General features: G+C 39.3%; 1 protein-coding gene across 1 annotated transcript in view; it reads right to left on the bottom strand.

Annotated features, from left to right (window-relative positions):
- Positions 1–1,683: 1,683 nt before the first annotated feature.
- The window catches only part of LOC126092572 (polypeptide N-acetylgalactosaminyltransferase 35A), a 154,894-nt gene continuing 134,629 nt past the window's right edge, over positions 1,684–21,948 (bottom strand). Inside the window, exons 12-13 of the mRNA XM_049908250.1 lie at positions 16,734–16,885; positions 1,684–1,838 (exon numbers count right to left, since the gene is read on the bottom strand). Coding sequence (XP_049764207.1) covers position 1,838; positions 16,734–16,885 — 153 coding nt within the window. The 3' untranslated portion in view covers positions 1,684–1,837. The remainder of the gene's footprint in view (positions 1,839–16,733; positions 16,886–21,948) is intronic.

The raw sequence follows: 21,948 nt of genomic DNA on the forward strand, positions 1-21,948 counted from the left end.
CCAGCTATGGAGTCATTGGCAGTGAGAGTCAATTGTTCTGATTCATGTGTAGATATCATAATACCAGAATCATGAACAATAATTACATGTAACATTAATACGATAATTTATTTATCTTTCAAAACTGGAGTTGGTAGTGGTTTCTGTTATTTAATTCATTTTTATAATAAGGCAGTCCCTTGCATTTCTCTCTACATTTAAAGCTTAATAAAAGTAAGATAGTGTAAAAGCAGATTTGGGTACTGAGGGTGTACAGTAAACTATTTATAAAATAAGTTAAAATTGCCATTAAAGTACTGTAGACTGTAATTGCAATAATCATAATAATAACAATAATAATGATCTGTCAAACACAGCTAGCAGTGGCTCTGTAAAGATGCAGGTCATAGGCTCAAAACTAATAATCCAATAAGGCATGTTTTCTTGCTTCACAGGACGACCCTCCAATGTGTGGTGTTTGATGCTTAATGATCACATTATATCAATTTTTAACTAAATGTATTTTATATTCAGACAAGAGGTCAGAGGCTAATTTACCTGCAGATTTTCCCCTGTATTTCAGCTGCCAATGTGGAAAATGTGGCACAAAATTTAAAATTTTGTGAAATGCCTGAGTTGTTCCCTAACAAAAATGGTAGGAATTTTTAATGTTTTATCAGACTGGCTGGTTCATTCATATTTTTTCTTAGTGCCAAAGCTACAGTCATTTACATGCAGAGTGATAGTGTGAATGAGTGGGTAGACACAAGTGAGCATGGGAAGAGTGACAACAATTTTAAATGAAATATATGTTACCCTTTTTCATTTTTAGACTTTTTTAATAACATGTGTAACTAATTTAGCAAGAACACTTTATACACACACACACCATATGGAGTATATCTGCACTTGCACTGAAGATCATCACAACATTTCACTTTTTATAATTATAAGCTACTGTGAAGTTTCAGTGGTATGAAGAGAAATTACTAATAAGTTGAAACTTTGAGCTGGACTGCAAGGCATGCTCTGATTGTGCAACAGGTAGCTGAATGTCTATGGAAGGCGGAAATATCAGTTCGAGTCCCAGTACATCACTAGTATTTAAGTTGTCATAAATATTCCACTACAAGCAGCTTGGATAGTATTTCAGCTTTTTGGTGAGCTAATGTTCATGCCTGATATTAAATTCTGTTTCTTTATGATGCCCACAGTGTTCCTTATCTTGTGTATCTTCACTTCGAGGCTACCCAACATAATATTGCGAAATTCTGTTGTGTAAGTTTTATTCCTTATCTCTAAAAGACTTACTGTCTATGACATGTTAAATTCTAATCATTGTCCCTTCTTTTTTGCAGTGTTGATGCTCAGCATTATTTGTGCTCATATGACTGTAACAAAGCTGGATTAACCACCTTGTGTGTGGTATCACTGATGAAGTAGTCATCTTAAAATGCTTTCTTATCTTTCTTTCTATGCAGGAAACTGCTCTCAATCAACAATGAGCTCTTTTCTCTATTTGATACAAAAAGAAAGGATTTGTCTCCTTTTCTTGTACTGTCAGTAAAAATTGTAATAAACAATGTGAATTAAGTTAGAATCAAGAGATCCAATTGAAACACATGTGAGCACAGAGTAGAGGGGAGGGTACAATGACAGAGATGAAATACTCAAGATATCTGTTTAGAAAAATATATTATTCCATTTACAACAAAAGCAAATAACAAAAAAGTTAAATTAATAACAAGATATATGCAGGTACAACTGACTGTGCTTGGCCTGCATATCCAAAATTTGAGTATTTTTTTGAGAGATTCAATAATCACTATCTCGAGGCTTTTTGTTGCTTCCAGTTGTTTCTGTAACAGACAGAGAAAAGACTTGGATAAATATATACATCTGAAGCATTTTTTTTTTCATTTCAAATACACTGCAAAACGTCACATTTATTTCAAAAATATATATGCTGGAGGTGTTCTGTTTTTGCAGACCTGTTACATTATATCCATTTTTTTAGTTGAGAGCATTGTTGGCTTTCAAATTACTGAAGGTTAATATTTGACAGAAATTACACAGCATGTACAAAGGTTATATGAAAAGAAAGGTCTGAATTGCTATAGCTAACCGAAACTCACATTAACATTGAAACATGCACGCGCTTTGACTCCCAACGTGCCTTGCTTGTCAAACGACGCCATCTGCATTGGTATTGTCATAGTATGCTGTTTACAGTGTCAGTTCAAAATGTTTGAAACAAGTGATCAGCCCACCAACTGTGAAAAACAGTCAGTGACTTAGTTTTTGACAGCAAGGAACATTGCAGCAGTGGACAATAACTGAGAGATAAGTGAGGTGTATGGCCTCAATTGATAAAAAGACAGCAATATGTATAAGTGGGTGGGAGCTTTCATGGGCAAATGGGAAAATGACAATGATGAACTGAACCAGGTTTATCTCCAGTAATCTCAGACGATCTGGTCAAAGTCAAAGTTGCAATTTCACAAATTGTGCACATGCTGTGTTCCCAAGCTGCTTACTGAGATACACAAAATGGAAAAAAATGGATTGTGCTCTTGAATTTTTGGACTTTGTGACAAAGGTGATCAATTTTTAGAGAACAATTTCACAGAGGATGAGATGCGGGTTTCTCACATGACTCAAATTCTACACTTCAGTCAACAGAATGGTGTCACATGACATCACTACCAAAGTCAAGGCCAAGCACACAATGTCAACAAGCAAGGTTATGGCAACCATGTTTTGGGACAGTCAAGTTTATGCACCAAGGGACAACAAACGCAGTCACTTACTGTGACTCCCAGACTAAACTTAGAGGTGCAATACAGAATAAGTGACTTGGCCTTCTGATGTCTGGAGATTTGCCAGACCACATTCAGCCATCCACACCCAGAATCTAATCAGATTTTTTGAATGGGAACAGATTGACACCCACCATACACTCCAGACTTGGCACTGAACTATTTTCACATGTTCTGCTACCTAAAGGAGATTATAGGAGGCAAGCACTTCACAATAGGCTGGTTTTTCTCAAATGTGGCAGATGTCTATGACTTGGATAAAAAAGCTTGTAGAACATTACAAAAGCTGTTATGAAAATGTGTACATTCATGAAGGGTGACATTAAAATATTCTGGATCTACAGGGAGTGAACAAAAAGATGGAAACACCAAGAACACAACATATTACGATGCCTAATGCAATGTAGGAAACACATTGGCATTCAAAACACTTTACAGTCATATCAGGATGGTATGTATCCTGTATAGTTTCCAGGGGAATCTTATACTATTCTTCCTGCAAAATAGTGGCAAGTTCAGGTAACAATGATTGAGATGAATAGCGATCATGCACACTTCTGTCCAAGGCAAACCATAAAAGCTCAACAACATTGAGATCTGCTGACTGTGGTGGCCAGGTGAGATGTAACAATTCGTCCTCGTGCTCACAAAACCAGACCAGGATGAAGTGAGCTATGTGAACATGACTTCTTGTGAGGTCAATTCAGGGTTAAACATCAAGCTTTCGATGATTACCTCCATCGTCTTCATCAGGTGCAAATGACTGCTGCTGTGGTGACATTATATAGCTCGTAGACACCTTGTGATTGGTTGGTAAGTAAGTAGTGCTGTCACAGGCAGTTCTAATACCTGTGTTGGGGGTCCACTGAGTTTGCTTCCAGGCACCACCGAGATTATGTCTACTGTCATGCTACAGCCTCTTTCATTACAGAATCCCAGTATGTAGGAGGCTGGGACAGAACTTTTTGTTTCCTCAGACAATATTTTGTGTTTGTTTGTAAGTCTGTACCCAGCAACTGCATATTTCTCCAGCTCTCGATTTTTAATACGCCACTGATATTCTGCACAGTGGTCAGAAATAGTATGGATGGAATGATCAATGTAACTGCTTTCATCCTCACAAGGGAAGTTATGAGGCAGAGCCTATCCTAAACAGGGTATAGCTCTTATCTTCTTAGGAGGCTGAAAAATAAGTCTTATACCTCTTCTCTCCAGACCTCTGCCTTTGCTGGATGTAACAACACAGAAAGAAAGGAATACAATTGGTGGCTCATCATGTGAATGATCCAACATGTTCCTGTTCTTGAAGAACGCTGACTACATATTGTGTGAAACATAGGTGTTCTTTCAGAACACGGACTTCAGATGATTAATTTCAGAATCCAAATGGTCCTCCTCATAAACAATCTTTGCTCAGTGTACCAATGTATTTAAAACTGTTTTCTTGTGGACTGCACAATGAAAACTCTGGGTCCTAAGATATAAACCAGTGTGCATTGGCTTGCAGTGCACTGAGTGGCAAGATGTTCATAAGACTTTGTTGTACCTAAACATCTAAAAATGGCAGCCTTCCTTCCTTCCCCATCTCAACAGTGAACTGGATGTTTGGGTGCATGGTGTTCATATGTTCAAGGAAGTGCTAAAGAGCTTCTACTTCATTTGGCCAGACTATAAACGTGTCGTCAACATAGGGATTAAAAGAAGATGGATGAAGGGGAGCCAGATTTAATGCACACTCTTCAAAATGTTCCGTAAAACGTTCGTCACTGCTGGAAACAACAGAGAACCCATGGCCTCTCAGTCCATCATTTCACAAAATTTACCATCATACAAGTAGGTGGTCATCATAACACTTCGAAACAACTTTGCTGTTTGAGGAGTAAGATGTTCTTCAAGGAAGTTTTGTAAATAGTGAGACAATATCAAAATGGCTCTGAGCACTATGGGACTTAACATCTGTGGTCATCAGTCCCCTAGAACTTAGAGCTACTTAAACCTAACTAACCTAAGGACATCACACACATCCATGCCCGAGGCAGGATTTGAACTTGCGACCGTAGCAGTCACGCGGTTCCGGACTGAGCGCCTAGAACCGCTAGACCACCGCAGCCGGCGAGACCATATCAAGTTTGACTAAAATATCATTTAGACAAATCTAATCTGTTTAATTTTCTCAGTGAACAGCTGAGAGTTTTTGATTGATGTTCACAGTGGCCAACTATCAGAGTCATCAACTTAGTTATATATTTGACTAGCCTGTAAGGAGGAGAGCCAACAGCGCTAACAGCTGGTCTCGAAGGAATGCCTTCCTTGTGGACTTTAGGTAATCCTTACAACCTGGGAAGTATAAGAGTTCGAGCTCTTAAGAATTCCAGTTTACCAGATGTCATGAAAATTTTTTAGAAGCGCCACTGTCTTCCTGCTGTATGACAGAGATGGGTCTTGTTTTCGGCATTTGTACATGCTATCCTCCAACAATGATGCCACTTTGATTTTGATATTCAGTGGTATTAAGAACAACCATGACATTTCTCGTCTGCCGGAAGGATCACAAGATCTTCATCTCTCTGCAATGCACGGAGCCCCTCAGTCTCTGCTCTGCTGATGTTAGATTTGGGTAGTCTACCAAAGGGTGTAATCAAAAATCTAAAAGACAAGTTCCTAAGCTGTACTTACATTGATTTGTTGAACTGTGAACATTATGCTGACTATATGCTGTCTACTTTGTGTTCTAATATTGAGGTAATTTGCTAGTCCAATTAAATATAATGAGAATGCAGTGTTGTGTGTCATTTTTAATGTCAAACTATTTTGCATAAAATATTATCAGACTTATTGCCGCGTCAATTCAGGGTAAAAAGTCAAGCTTTCAATGATTATCTCAATCGTCTTCATAAGGAGCAACTGACTGTCAAAATTGCTCCTGTGGTGGCCTTATATAGCTCATAGACAGCTTCCGACTGGTTGGTAATTATGCAGTACTGTCACAGATGGTTTCCACATCTGCATTACTGGCACCACTGCTCCAATTGTAGTGTAAATTTTGCGACAAACACCTCTGCCATTTCTCTGCACTGAGAACTTGCTTCCATCAAGAACTTGCTTCATATGTTCAAGGAAGCATTTAAGAGCTTTTATGCCACTGGCCAGTCCACAAACATGTTGTCAATGTAGTGATTAACAGAAGATGGATGAAGGGGAGCCAGAGTTAATACATGTTCCTCAAAATGTTCTATAAAAAAGTTGACAATTGCTGGAAGCAACAGAGAACCCACAGCTATTCGACCCATCATTTCATAAAATTTACTGCCATACAAGGAGGAGGCGGACGTCATTACACATGAAAACAACTTTAGTGCTTCAGGAGGAAAATGCTCTGCCAACAGTTTCAGTGTGTTCTCCAAAAGAACTTTAGTAAATAGAGAGATGACATCCAGGCCGGCTAAAATATTGTTTGGGTCAACTCTAATCTGTTTAATTTTCTCAACAAACATCTGAGGGTTTCTGATGTGATGTTGCAGCGACCGACTATCAGAATCAAATTAGTTAAATATAGTAGGTAGGAGAACTTTCTTAAACATATGAACAGCATGCACCCAAACATCCAGTTCACTGTTGGAACAGAAAACGGAAGGAAGGCAGCCATTTTTAGATGTAGAAGCACACCGATTTGTATCTTAAGTGCCCACAGTTTTCTTCATCCAATCCAGAAGAGTGCAGTTTTATATACAATGGTACACAGAGCAAAAACTGTTTCTGATGACCACTTGAATTCCAAAATTAATCATCTAAATTACATGTCTATTTATTTAGATTTTTTTGCACGGAGTCCTCAATATTATGGCTTTTGCAAACATCAAGTACAGTTACAAACAAAAAATACATTTAGATCTTAGCCTTGCAGGTAGTAATTAAACAGTAAATTGATGCTTGTCAAAATACATTACATCTTACACATATTAATACAGCCAATTTTTTTATACATTATTTTACAGCTCTCTTAAACTTAACCATTTAAAATTTGTTGAGTGAGTAGAGATGCTTTTCAATTAAGAATTCTTTTAGTTCTGATTTGAATTGCTTTTTATTACTGCTTTTCATGGACTCTGGCAGTTTATTATACCATATCAGTCCATTAGTGTATGGGCTCTGGTCTGACATTTTTAATCTTGTTCTTTGTCAGTAGTAATTCTCTTTGGACCTGGTGTTGTGGTCATGTATATCACTACATTTAGTTACTTCAGTTTTCTGTGAGAAAAAAAAGTAATTAATTTATAAAGATACAAAAAGTCTATGGTGAAGTACTTATGTTGTCTGAAAACATCATGGCAAGAGTCTTTATAGTCCATGTATAATCCTTAACCCGCTTTTTTGTAGCAATAATACATATTTCTATACAGTAGCTAAGATGGGGATAGATTGTCCCTTAATACACAGTTTCAAGCATGTGGGTGGGCACTGTTTTGGACAGTTGGCTGAAAAGATACAGCTCATTGCCGACTTTTTTTACATACAGCATTAATTTGGCTAATCCACCAGTGGTTTGAGTCCAGATGGATCCCTAAGAAATTTACACTTGTTTGCTTCCTCTGCCACTATGCGGCATACCTCATTTACGCATGAATGGTGTGAGCTGCCAGTTGTAAATACACTCCTGGAAATGGAAAAAAGAACACATTGACACCGGTGTGTCAGACCCACCATACTTGCTCCGGACACTGCGAGAGGCCTGTACAAGCAATGATCACACGCACGGCACAGCGGACACACCAGGAACCGCGGTGTTGGCCGTCGAATGGCGCTAGCTGCGCAGCATTTGTGCACCGCCGCCGTCAGTGTCAGCCAGTTTGCCGTGGCATACGGAGCTCCATCGCAGTCTTTAACACTGGTAGCATGCCGCGACAGCGTGGACGTGAACCGTATGTGCAGTTGACGGACTTTGAGCGAGGGCATATAGTGGGCATGCGGGAGGCCGGGTGAACGTACCGCCGAATTGCTCAACACGTGGGGCGTGAGGTCTCCACAGTACATCGATGTTGTCGCCAGTGGTCGGCGGAAGGTGCACGTGCCCGTCGACCTGGGACCGGACCGCAGCGACGCACGGATGCACGCCAAGACCGTAGGATCCTATGCAGTGCCGTAGGGGACCGCACCGCCACTTCCCAGCAAATTAGGGACACTGTTGCTCCTGGGGTATCGGCGAGGACCATTCGCAACCGTCTCCATGAAGCTGGGCTACGGTCCCGCACACCGTTAGGCCGTCTTCCGCTCACGCCCCAACATCGTGCAGTCCACCTCCAGTGGTGTCGCGACAGGCGTGAATGGAGGGACGAATGGAGACATGTCGTCTTCAGCGATGAGAGTCGCTTCTGCCTTGGTGCCAATGATGGTCGTATGCGTGTTTGGCACCGTGCAGGTGAGCGCCACAATCAGGACTGCATACGACTGAGGCACACAGGGCTAACACCCAGCATCATGGTGTGGGGAGCGATCTCCTACACTGGCCGTACACCACTGGTGATCGTCGAGGGGACACTGAATAGTGCACGGTACATCCAAACCGTCATCGAACCCATCATTCTACCATTCCTAGACCGGCAAGGGAACTTGCTGTTCCAACAGGACAATGCACGTCCGCATGTATCCCGTGCCACCCAACGTGCTCTAGAAGGTGTAAGTCAACTACCCTGGCCAGCAAGATCTCCGGATCTGTCCCCCATTGAGCATGTTTGGGACTGGATGAAGCGTTGTCTCACGCGGTCTGCACGTCCAGCACGAACGCTGGTCCAACTGAGGCGCCGGCATGGCAAGCCGTTCCACAGGACTACATCCAGCATCTCTACGATCGTCTCCATGGGAGAATAGCAGCCTGCATTGCTGCGAAAGGTGGATATACACTGTACTAGTGCCGACATTGTGCATGCTCTGCTGCCTGTGTCTATGTGCCTGTGGTTCTGTCAGTGTGATCATGTGATGTATCTGACCCCAGGAATGTGTCAATAAAGTTTCCCCTTCCTGGGACAATGAATTCACGGTGTTCTTATTTCAATTTCCAGGAGTGTATTAGCATCTGGGATTTATTTACATTGACCTTTAATCCTTGTGCATGAAAATATGAACTAAATTCTAGTATTCCATTACATGCTGAAAATTTCAGTTCCTCACAATCTTTACCACGAAATAAAACTGAGGTGTCATCAGCATAATTTACACTGTGAGAGTTAATGGGGCTTACAATATCATTAATATATGCTAAAAAGAGGAAAGGTCCAAGAACTGAGCCTTGAGGGACTCCCTGTGTCACTGTTTCACTTGTGGATTTAAAGGTTAAGATCTTATTGTCAATTTAATGTGCAAGTTCGGTACACTGTTTCAGATTCACCTGATAGGTGGATGGAAGTTTCATTGATGCATTACTGATATTGTACACCTGCAGTTTTTTTTAAGTGATAGGATATCTGTTTCAAATATTTTACTAAAGGTAGGGATTAGTGACATCGTTCTAAAATTTGCAACTTCTTCTTTGCTTCCCTTCTTATGGATTGGCTGAATTACACTTATTTTTAAGGCATCTGAGTATATGTTTTCATTAATACTATAGTTCATAAAATAGGTAAGGGGTTTACTTATTTCATTGGAACATTTCTTCACCACCACACTTGAGATACCATCCTATCCAGATGAAAGCTTGTTCTATAGTGTTTGTATTGTGTTAAATATTTCCTGTTGATTCACTTTCATAAACTTGAGCTCTATACCATCCGTGACATCACCTGGTGTGCCAGCCTGTATATCTATAATATGGGCTGGTTGGTCGAAAGGAGAGATAAAATTCTTATTGAATAAATTACATACTTCATTTGGATCTTTCACTAGATGGCCCTTGTGTCTAATGCTAACTGGTTCACTCTGTCCCTTGTTGGTGGCCTTACGATGTTTATTGATTAGTCTTCAGGATGCCTAAGCTATGTTGGCTGAACGCTCTATTGCATCAATGTTTATCTGTTTACTCAAGTGTAAAAGGTCTGTCATAAAAGTTTTTTTGGCTTGATTGTACTTTTCCTTAAATATAAGTAGCTTTGTTTTCTTATATAAACAGTCAAAATCATATATATATTCTGCCTTAACTTAATCAGCCTAGGTGTAAGTTTCAGCCTAGAATTACTTTCGAGACGAGAGTTGGTTCATACCCTTGTTATTTGTTTGAGAGGGCAGCAGCAGTCGAAATGCCTCAGCACTGGCCTATACAATTTTTCCCATTTGTTTTTTGACCCTCTAGTTTGGTAAATAATGTCCCATTTCTCCTCTGCTAGCTTAGTTTTGAAGACACTGATGTTGGTGCTATTCAGGATCCACTTCTTCTCAGCTATCTTGGTTGCTATTGGTACAGCAAACAAATATTCTAACACCGGACAATAGTGATCTGAGTAATGAAAATCAACACTTTGAAAGTTAACATTGTCTTTTACATTTTTGTTGACTATTACTTAATCTATCTTACTGGAGCTTAACTCTGTTACTCTAGTGTCAGAGTTCACTATATTTGTGAGATTGTATGAGTTTAATGTGTCTGTTATTTTCAAATAGGTAAATAAAATGTAGATGTCGTGTGACTAGGGCCTCCCTTCAGGTAGACTGTTCGCCTGGTGCAAGTCTTTCGATTTGACACCACTTCGGCGACTTGCACGTCGATTGGGATGAAATGATGATTATACTACAGGAGATTGCATCAATCTGTAAGCCTCCAACTATGCTAAGGTCACTGGGGCCTGTTTGTCTAATTGCCTTGTTAAGTCTATCAAGATAGAACATACCAATAACTTTATGTTTAGCTAACCTACGTGAATGAGTGTTTACAATACCAGAGAAGGAAAGTTGCTACTCACCATATAGCGGAGATGCTGAGTCGCGATAGGCACAATTAAAAGATTCACACACTCATAGCTTTCGGCCATTTAAGGCCTTTGTCAGCAGTAGACACAAATACACACATGCACACACACACTCACGCAAACACAACTTGCACACACGTGTGTATGTGTGTCTACTGCTGACAAACGCCTTAAATGGCTGAAAGCTATGAGTGTGTGAATCTTTGCTGTGCCTATCGCTACTCAGCATCTCCGCTATATGGGGAGTAGAAACTTTCTTCTCTGGTATTGTTACATTCCATCCTGGATTTTCCACTGTTTGAATGAGTGTTTATGTGGACCACAACAGCAGTCACTTCAATTGTTCCTTCTTTGCAGTGTTGTTCAACAAATGAGATTTTCTTAAATGGAAGATTTTCATTTACAAATATTGCTACCCCACTCCCTTTGTGTTGTTGCCTGCAGTAACTATCTGCTAACACATAACCATCTAATTTGTAATACTCAATTTCATTGTCTTTTAGTCCATTTTCTGTAGTTACTAACTGGGGTGGTGAATTCTCATCCACAAATACTTGCAGCAAATTGAGTTTATTCCTAAGATACTGCACATTTAGACACATTATCCTAAAGGGCGCTGATATTTTACAACACTTTGTGATATGGTTTTCTGAATCAGTCGAATTATTATACAAGTCTTTAACACTGCACTATAATGACAATTTACCCACTTCCAAGTCGGTTTCTTTGGCATGTGAACAGGGTTCTTTCCAATACAAAGGTTTTAGTCCAGTAAAATTGTGTTGCTTCAAATTGAGCCTAAAAAAACTTTTTGATTATAATCTACGATGATTGGGTCCGTGCTTTTGTACAGCTCCTTAGTAAGTTATTTTCAGAAAAAGTGGTTACAGTTCACATGATACGAAACTGTACTTCTCCAATAAAAGAAAATAAGAAAATATTAAACATTCACATGATGAGGCACCAATTGTATTCCTTCCTTTCTGTGGTGCTACATCCAGCAAAGGCAGATACCTGTAAGATGATAAAAGAGATGTGCCTTGTTAAGGATACATCCCTGGATGTGTAACATCACTTGCGAGTGTGAAGCAATTACACTGATCATTCTATTCATACCACTTCTGATCACTGTGCAGAATGTAAGTGGCATATTATAAATTAAGAGCTGGAGAAATCAGCAGTTGCTGGGCACAGACTTACAAACAGACACAAAATACTGTTTGAGGAAACAAAAGTTTTGTCCTATGTTCCTACATACTGGGATAGTGTAATTAAAGAGGCTGCAAAAATTTGTAAGAAGAACTTAAACCATGACAGCGGACATAATCATAGCAGTGTCTAGAAGCAAGCTCTTAACACAGAGGAGAGACAGAGATATTTGTCATAATGTTTACACTATTACGGGAGTGGTGGCACCACCAGCGCAGACATTAACACAGCCTGCGACAGCGTTGCATAATTACAGACACCACAAGCTGTCTATGAGCTATATAATGTCACCACAGCAGCAGTTTAGACAGTAAATTGCTCTTGATGAGGATGAGGGTGTTAATCATTAAAAGCTTGAGGTTTCACCCTGGACTGACATGGCATGAAGTCTGAGAATGTTTTATACAACAGTGACATTGCGAAAGACTTTGTTCGCAGGGACGGTGTTGTCTTGGTGCACAGCATCACCATTGGGGAATGAACACTGTACCATATGATGGACCTGATCAGCCAAAATGGACAAAATCCTTGGCAGTAACACAACCTTTCAGAGTAACTTTGGAGCCCACGAAATGCCACAACATGATTGCCTAAATTATTACTGAGCCCTAACCATGCTTCACTCTTGGGATGTTTCCAAGATGGAAACAGTGTAGAACAAGACTCAACTGACCAAACGACATTCTTTTATTGCTCAATAGTCCAGGTTTTATGGTTTTGGCATCATGTTTTCCTGTTACAGGCATCTGCATCACTAATGAGAGGTTTTGGAATTTCATCTCGTCCTGCAATTCCCTGCTTGTGGACTCCCTTTGTGTTGTTTAAATGCTGGAAAGGTTTTGGAGTGTAATATTTAATTCTGCAATGACTTTTGCAGGAGTTGTCTCCTTATTTTTCGTCTTAGTTGCCTTCAATGACTGTGTCATACCCAACACACACTTTCACTTGCTTTGTGACTTAAGGATATGTTTTTCTGCTTTCCCTGTATGTGGTATAAATCTTTAACATGGTGCCTCTTTAAACACCAAACACTTCAGCTACCTTTGTTACAGAAGCACCCACCAAATGAGCACAAGCAATTTGGCCACAATTAAATTCGCTTAGCTCCACTATAATGCACTCACAACTACACGGAACACTGTTCTGACCATGACTGGCACTTGCAATGTATTGAGGACATGGCACAGGTGCCGTTCATGATCAAACACAACAGCACAACCCGCAGGCTTGGCTAGCATCTGCATTTATGCTGAAGCATGTATTTCTCATGGTGTTTTCTCATTTCTGTCCAGCCAATGTATCTCTCGTAACACAGCTCTTCGAATCACATTGACTATAGATGTTACCATCTTTCTTTCTTATACAACATACCTGAAAACATAAACACTATTTTATTCTCCTTCAATTCTTTGGACAGAAATTAGAAATGACAATGTAGCACGCTCTTTGATGGATAGCATCCCATTAGTTTCGTAAGTCAATCACAGACAGTAAGTGTCAATTTTGTAAAGTGTAAACGAGTGTTAAGTTTTTAATACTGTGCTTGAAGTTCAACAACTGTGAATGTAAAAACAATGGGTTATATTTTGGTTACAATTACCATATAATTTTCTGAATGACTGCAATCAATGTTTTTAAAAAGATGGTTCATAACATTACATAAAAAGCACATCTGCAAAATTTGTTTTGTATTGTACAGAGTGACACTGAAACATCAACTGACATTTACACGAAACAGCAGATTACATATAATTTATTTATAAAAAATGCAACCTGTGTTTTACTGTCATTTCACCTTGCACTGGGTGAATTCAAATGATCTGAGTAATCCATTAGATTTTGGGTGGACTGCACACATGAAATCTTTTTACAAAAGCACTGACGATAACAACAGACATTTGCCTTGAACATGCATTAGTACTTAGGTGATTGGAACAACTCTGCTAATATTTTAACCAGTCCACTTTGCAATGACAATGCTGTGTAATACTTATATCGATTAGAAGTAGGTTTATATTATGTAAATGTGTATCTGTAATTAAGAAGTGTTTATTCTTTGTTAGTTAAGGTCATTGATTTGTGACTGGAGATTTAGAATTCTGTAATGGAAAAAGCTAAATGATATTTTATAACAATGAAATTTATAATATGTGTATATTTATAAGATAAACAATGTGTATTAGAAGCTGGTTCATGTTTAGGGCATTCGTATAGTAAAATGTAAAGGATGTAGGGAAGTACCTCCTCAACAGAAGTGGCACGGTGCGATGTACAAGGGGGTTTTGGCAGTCGAACTGAGCAGCTCCTTGGTGGGAACGGTACACAGTCAGTGGCTAGCTGTTGCACGGTACACATCGACGGTGCCAAGGGAGGCAATTGGGGGCAGCTTTGCATGGAATTTTGCCTCAGATGTGGATTTTGCTGTTGCTTGGTACTCTCGGCAATAAGGGATGGCTCTAACACGTTAAAAATACGATGCCAAGAAGAAATTTTATAGAGCATTCAAACATCAAGAGCAATGAGTACAGTTTAGCTGCCACGTCGCTTGCCACCACAACTCCGCCACTGCTCCACCAACTTCATGGATAGAGATAAGTATCAGAATGGGGCAGTTAATTTATGAGAGTGAATTTTAACAATAATCCAAATGCTATAAATCAGTGTTTGGAACTGTATCTTTTATCCTGATCATGAACCTATGCAGGGTCCCCTCCTAAGTGTTCAGAAAACCGAGTATCCTGTTTGTCAAATGTGCAAGGATTATCAGGAGTTGAAGTTATTTAGAATGTTGCTAAAGTGCTCTCAGTTTACTGCAAAGTATCGTTTTGGAACAATTCAGTGCAAGACTGTGTAAATGTTACTGTCTAAAATACCTGCTTCACAGGTGATGAAAAAGTTAAGTGAGCTCAGTGTTGAACAATTTGCCTTGAAAAGTCTAAACTATTCCAAGTGAAGCTAAGAATTAACTTTAGTTGAATTAAATTTTGCTACTGAAATAATCATAGGGTTTGTTTAGTGATACTATACCAGTTTAAGGGTCCCACCATATTCTCATATTAGAAAGATAATTGGAATATTATTACTACTAAAGAAATCTGATATATTTCTACAAATGGGAGCATAAACAGTGTGATTGTGGTATTATTTATTTTAATTGTGGTATTTATATGTCAGTGAAGTCAGAAGCCCACCCTGGCCAATATTAGTTCTGCACTTCTTGCAGGAACATTTCAGTACTGATCCAAGTAACAATATTGAGTGTAGCTCTCATTAGTGTGAGTTTGGTACGATTTGGCTTTCTAGGATTACTGGTTCGTGCATTATTGGTAACTGCTGCCACCAACAGGTTAGTGTGCCCTGTGTCCGCTTGTATCCCGAGTGCTATCTATGGGAAATATTAATGAAATTAACTTCAATAACTAACGTTCAATTTTCTTAAACATATATTTCCAAATTCATGTGCCTAATTGGGCTGGCGAGCGTTTATTGTTTCATTCGTATATGAATTTTACTACTTTCATTAACCTCAAAGTTAAAGTCTGTTTAGTTTTCTATTAATTACAATATCTTCAATATTACAGTCCAATACCTTTATCCATAAGATACACATATGGTCAATATTCCCAAATCCTCTCAGAGGGTAACATTAGCTTGTTTCACAGTGGACTGGTGTTATACGTGGCTTTTCCCGTGACAGGACTTGAATTTAGGGTGTTAGGGAAGAGTGGCGTATAACAAAGCTAGTGTTATAACTGCCTGATACTGAAGGTAGTCTACAATAGAAACAGTGTGTCTTTCTTTGTTCTAGGACACTAGTGGACTGATCAAAACCAAACATCTCAGGAGGAGGTGACTGTATAGGAGACTCTTGCTTCAATTACTCAAGCAAATGATTGGCACCCAACAGCAAATCTGCAGACCATGAGTAGGGGCGATGCTTTCCTGTGTGCCACAGAACAGCTCTCTTGCGTCCATTTGTTTATTCATACGTTTTATGTAACTGCTGCAAGGCAAACACATGTGGTCTATTGAACTGAGATTGGGCCAGGATGTTGGCAGCTTGTACACATATCCTGTCTTCAGCTTGTACACATATCCTGTCTTCATGTTGTTAAGGTGTCTGAGGTGTCTAGGAGCTTCAATGGCCCCCTCTTATTTTCTCCAGCTACATTTGCAAGCACACAAGCTTTCCATTTTATACCTCTGTGGTAAAGCATGTAGACTGAATGACCAATATTGCCATTGACCTGCATTAAGTGTGGAGCAAGAAGTTGTCCTGTTTCTTTGCCTACTTTATTTTCACCAAAATTCGTTACCCCCCCCCCCCCCCCCCTCTCTGTTCGTGTGTGTGTGTGTGTGTGTGTGTGTGTGATAATTATTTTTAGGAATCCCATAATTCCTTGCTCCTTATGTATTTATTCTCCTTGCTTAAAAAGGACTGAGTACTCCATTTTTAATTTGTATGGATCATCTGAGCAGATTCACCCCTCCCTCCCCCACTTTTATCTCAACAAAGCACTACATGACGCAGTTCCGCCTTAATCATCAGCCACAAATTCTGCTAGACCAAGCTATCTACTAGACACAGAAAATTAACAGTATTTGGGTAAGGATTCTATAGGGATCCATTTCAGCACATTTTATATTTTTATAGGATGATTAAAGCAGGAAATGTAAATCAGAATGGCAATTCCAGGTTCAGATCACAAATGCCTTCAATGTAGGGGTGATATATTATCACTTTTGTGATTAAAATATAAATGCTTATCTATTTTATTAAGATGTATTTAAAGTAAGTACCAAACAACTAGCGACATTGATCAAGTATACTTACCAAGTCATTCCCAATGTTACATCCTCAACAAAATCCCAACGCATCAAAGGATCACTGTCGGAACATAATTTCATGACAACAGAAGATCCTAAGGAATTGTTTTCTGCTGCTAGACACATTCCTGCAGCCATGTTATACACTGGTGTGCCACGCTGTAATGAACAATGATAAAAAGCTTTCTGTATTAACTCAGGTACAGTAATTATGAAGCATTAAAATCGACAAAAGAGTGTTACAGTATCAAAGATGCTATGTAAAAGCAAATTAAATACACAGATAAGAGCAAGCAGTGATTTAAGAAGTATTTGTGGTTTAGTTGTCTCTACCATAAACATTAGCTTCCTCCCCATGGGAAACAAACTGCTGACCCGAAAAATTACCAGTTCGTGACACTGATGTGGGTGTGCCAACTGTAAAACTTGTTAGTTCGCCTAAACAGATCATTCCAAAGGATTTAAATATGCTTAATCTCATGTTAGTAAATTGTCGAAGTGTCTGTAGCAAGATCTCCGAGTTAATCTCCGAAATAAACAGTAGCAATGCTAATATTGTATTAGGTACCGAAAACTGGTTGAAACCAGACATAAAAAGCAGTGAAATTTTGAACTCCGATTGGACAATGTTTAGGAAGGATAGGACTGATGCTATGGGAGGTGGTGTGTTCATTGCAGTTAAAAGCTGTTTAAACACAATTGAGATTGAGACTGCATCGGACTGTGAAATAGTCTGGATAAAGCTGTCAATCAGACAAGGATTGACCATTGTATTAGGATGTGTTTATAGACCGCCAGCATCCGCAACAAACGTCGCAGAACGTTTCAGGGAAAGTCTTGATTACATTGGAAGTAAATATTCAAATTATCCATTAGTTATAGGTGGAGACTTTAATCTATCATCCATTGACTGGGAAAATTACACGTATCACAGGGGGCAGATCAAAGATTCGTGTGAAGTTGTTCTAGGAGCGCTCTCAACATACAACCTTCAGCAATTGGTTAGAAAACCAACTCGAGATGGGAACATATTAGATATCTTGGCGACAAACAGACCTGATCTTTTTGAGGAAGTTAATCTACAAGAAGGTATTAGTGACCATAAAGTCGTTGTGGCTTCTAAGTCAGTGGAAGTTGCAAGAAGACCAAAGAAACAGCTAGAAAAGTATGTGCCTAGCAAAAGTATAGGGGAGGGAAAGGATCCACCTTAGTACAACAAACATGTTAGGAAGTTGCTGAGAAAGCAGAGAATTTTCCACAGTCGTTTTAAACGTAGTCACTGCCCCACTGACAAACAGAAATTATGCGAAATGAAAGCAACTGTCAGAAGGACAATGAGAGACTCTTAACAAATTTGAAAGCAATATTTTATCTGCCGATTCCAAAAATAACCCCAAAAAATTTTGGTCATACATAAAATCTATGAACACTGCAAATAATTCAATACCTTCTCTTGCTGACAGTGCAGGTAATGTAACTGATGATGATAAACAGAAGGCCAAAACTCTAAATCTAGCTCTCAAAAACTCATTTACAATAGAGGACTGCAGCACCATTCCCCCTTTCAATTATCGAACAAACGAAACGATGGCTGACAGTGTTTAGTGTATCTGGGATTGTAAAACAGTTAAGATCCTTAGACGCCAGAAAGGCATCTGGCCCAGACGGTATCCCCATAAGGTTTTACATTGAATATGCTACAAATATAGCACTATTCCTATCCGTCATCTATCAGAGATCATTGGAACGGCAGTAAGTTCCACGGGACTGGAAGAAGGCCCAGGTCATAGCAATCTATAAAAAGGGTACAAAATCGGATGCACATAATTACTGGTCAATTTCACTGACATTGCATTTGTTGTAGAATCATGGAACATATTTTGTGTTCAGACATAATGACCTTTCTAGACTCTGAGAAGCTCATCTGCAGAAACCAGCACGGTTTTAGGAAACAGCGGTCATGCGAGACACAACTGGCCCTCTTTGTGCATGGTATACAACAGGCTCTAGATACCGGCTCCCAGGTTGATGCCACATTTCTTGACTTTCGAAAGGCGTTCGACTCGGTTCCGCACACTGTTACTTGCTACAAAAGTGCGCGCTTACGGTCTATCCAGTGACATATGTGGTTGTATAGAAAGTTTTCTAACAGACAGGGAGCAGTATGTCGTCCTGAATGGGGTAACTTCAACAGAAACAAGAGTAACTTCAGGTGTGCCCCAGGGCAGCGTAATAGGTCCTCTGCTTTTTACGATTTACATAAATGATCTGGTTGACGGTATTGACAGTAGCCTTAGACTGCCGATGATGCTGTAGTCTACAGGAAAGTAGTATCACAAGAAAGTTGTGAACAAACCAATGAGGATTTGCAGAAAATAAATGTGTGGTGTAATGACTGGCAGTTATCTCTCAATATTAGTAAGTGTAACCTACTGCGTATAACAAGGCAAAAATCCCCATTAATGTTTGAGTACAAAATAAATGATCAGTCTTACAATACGTTAGTTCGTCCAGTCTTGGTGTATTGTTCGTCTGTGTGGGACCCTTACCAGTTGGGTCTGATTCAAGAAATTGAGAAGGTCCAAAGAAGAGCGGCAAGATTCGTGACTGGTACATCTAGCCATCACGAGAGCGTTACTAATCTCATAGAAAAAATATACCTAAAAACAAAGATGATGTGACTTACCAAATGAAAGTGCTGGCAGGTCGACAGACACACAAACGAACACAAACATACACACAAAATTCAAGCTTTCGCAACAAACTGTTGCCTCATCAGGAAAGAGGGAAGGAGAGGGAAAGACGAAAGGATGTGGGTTTTAAGGGAGAGGGTAAGGAGTCATTCCAGTCCCGGGAGTGGAAAGACTTACCTTATGGGGAAAAAAGGACGGGTATACACTCGCACACACACACATATCCATCCACACATATACAGACACAAGCAGACATATTTAATTTTATTACACATTATATTTTGGTCTTTAAATATGTCTGCTTGTGTCTGTATATGTGTGGATGGATATGTGTGTGTGTGCGAGTGTATACCCGTCCTTTTTTCCCCATAAGGTAAGTCTTTCCACTCCCGGGACTGGAATGACTCCTTACCCTCTCCCTTAAAACCCACATCCTTTCGTCTTTCCCTCTCCTTCCCTCTTTCCTGATGAGGCAACAGTTTGTTGCGAAAGCTTGAATTTTGTGTGTATGTTTGTGTTCGTTTGTGTGTCTGTCGACCTGCCAGCACTTTCATTTGGTAAGTCACATCATCTTTGTTTTTAGGTATATTTTTCCTTCATGGAATGTTTCCTTCTATTATAACCATATCATTAATCTCATAGAAAGTTTGAAGTGGGACACACTTGCAGATAGATGAGGCACTAAACAGCTGCTCACTAAATTCCGAAATCCAATCTTCACTGAGGATGTAGAGCATATATTATTACCAACAACTTTCAAATCGCGTAATGATCATCATTCAAAGATGAGGAAAATAAGAGCTCGTACTGAGGCGTTCAGACAGTCGTTTTTCCCTCGTGCGATCCGAGTGGAACAGAAGGGGGAAAATATGACTGGTGCGAATTGTGCCCTCCGCCACACACCGCTTGGTGGCTAGCTGATTATATATGTAGATATAGATAAATTACCTGATATTATCACATGCACTACAAATACAGGACACATTTTCAATAAATTTTCACATGAAATAATAATGAAACAAGATGTAGCTCTGACTGCACCATGTGACTGTCACAGCGAACTTACTGAAGTATGCTGGTGCAGTTTTAGGTCATTAACACTGATTTCTGGTCTTCATAAAGCGATATTATAAACAGATTAATAAATTATGCAAACTGTAATACATTAACATAATTTATTACTTTGTAAATTTTGGAAGTAAGTAAAATAGAACAGAATGTTACACCCTTAAAGAGCGACAAAACCTTTTGCTCTTCCTCACTATAAATATGAATGTATCCAAGTCAGGCATAAAAAATATACAGAGCTGAAAAAGTATCTTTTACCTTATATTATGAGAGCAAGGAAGTAAAACAATACTAAATATAATGCAATGCGGAGCAAGACAATTTCAGAAAAATGGTGCAGTGTGAGCACTGTATTCATTTTTGGTTGCACTATACAGGTTTGTGTGCACACTCTTTACGAATATCAATGAATTTTGTGACTGTATCTTACAAAAATATACAATCACAACAATCAAGAGCTGTTTGTTTCAGTCTGTAGTTATCTGGAAGAGGTATCAAAATCAAGGGCTGTGTTCTTTACGGAGCAATATTCTCAGTTATCGTGTGCTGCTATGTTTATGTGAGCTGTAAAAGAGTTCAAACTCTTCCCCACAGTGGGTCTCTGTGTGCAGTGTGACATTCCAAGAATGTTGCAGAGGATGATAATTTCCTGGCAATTATGGACATTCTTATCAAGCTCTTCTCTAGTGCCAACTAGCCTCAACTGTTATCACGCTTCTTTTCTGTGTTTATTAGTTAATAAATGTTATTCGTTGCTGTTACACTGGAGTTCATATTTCATAAAATTGGCTGAGTACCTTGAACTCGCAGTTATAGTTTTTGGATGTTTAACATCTAGATGTGCCCAATTCTCTTTTCATTTGCTGTTAGTTAAGTAAAGAACTAGCTCAATTCGTCTAAAATTTTATTTCATAACTTTTAGTTTTATGTCATGATGTATATTTTAGAGATTTTTCTTCCCTATCAAAATTAAAAGCTAGGAATAAGTACAGAGTACAGAGATCAGACATATATGGAGCAATGAGGTAAATCAGATATTTGTTGTTGACAACTGGCACTAAAGAAAGGTTACAAATTCCATGACTGGCTGTAAGGGAAATCCCCTAATAAGTGTGTGTGTGTGTGTGTGTGTGTGTGTGTGTGTGTGTGTGTGTGCGTGTGCGTGTGCGTCGCGCGCAGGTGTAACATATTATTTCTTGTCGTGCCTATTCACTACTGTGGGTGCCAGAGCTTGTTCCCAGTCTCCACGAGCTTTTGTACAGCCTAGAAATGATAAGTGCATTTTTCCGTAATCTTTCTCACTGGATTGTAGTCAGGGGTCTACTATACTGGCTTCAGGGCTAGTGACTTTCCCATTATGGAAGATGTTTTTCCTGCAACTTTCGTAAATAAAATTCTGAAAGTCCTGGCAGGAAGCAGTATTTTGAAAAGAAATGCTGTTAGCCAGAGCAAAAAATGGGC

Source organism: Schistocerca cancellata, chromosome 7 (genome assembly GCF_023864275.1).
Source record: "Schistocerca cancellata isolate TAMUIC-IGC-003103 chromosome 7, iqSchCanc2.1, whole genome shotgun sequence".
NCBI classification, from domain to species: Eukaryota; Metazoa; Arthropoda; class Insecta; order Orthoptera; family Acrididae; genus Schistocerca; species Schistocerca cancellata.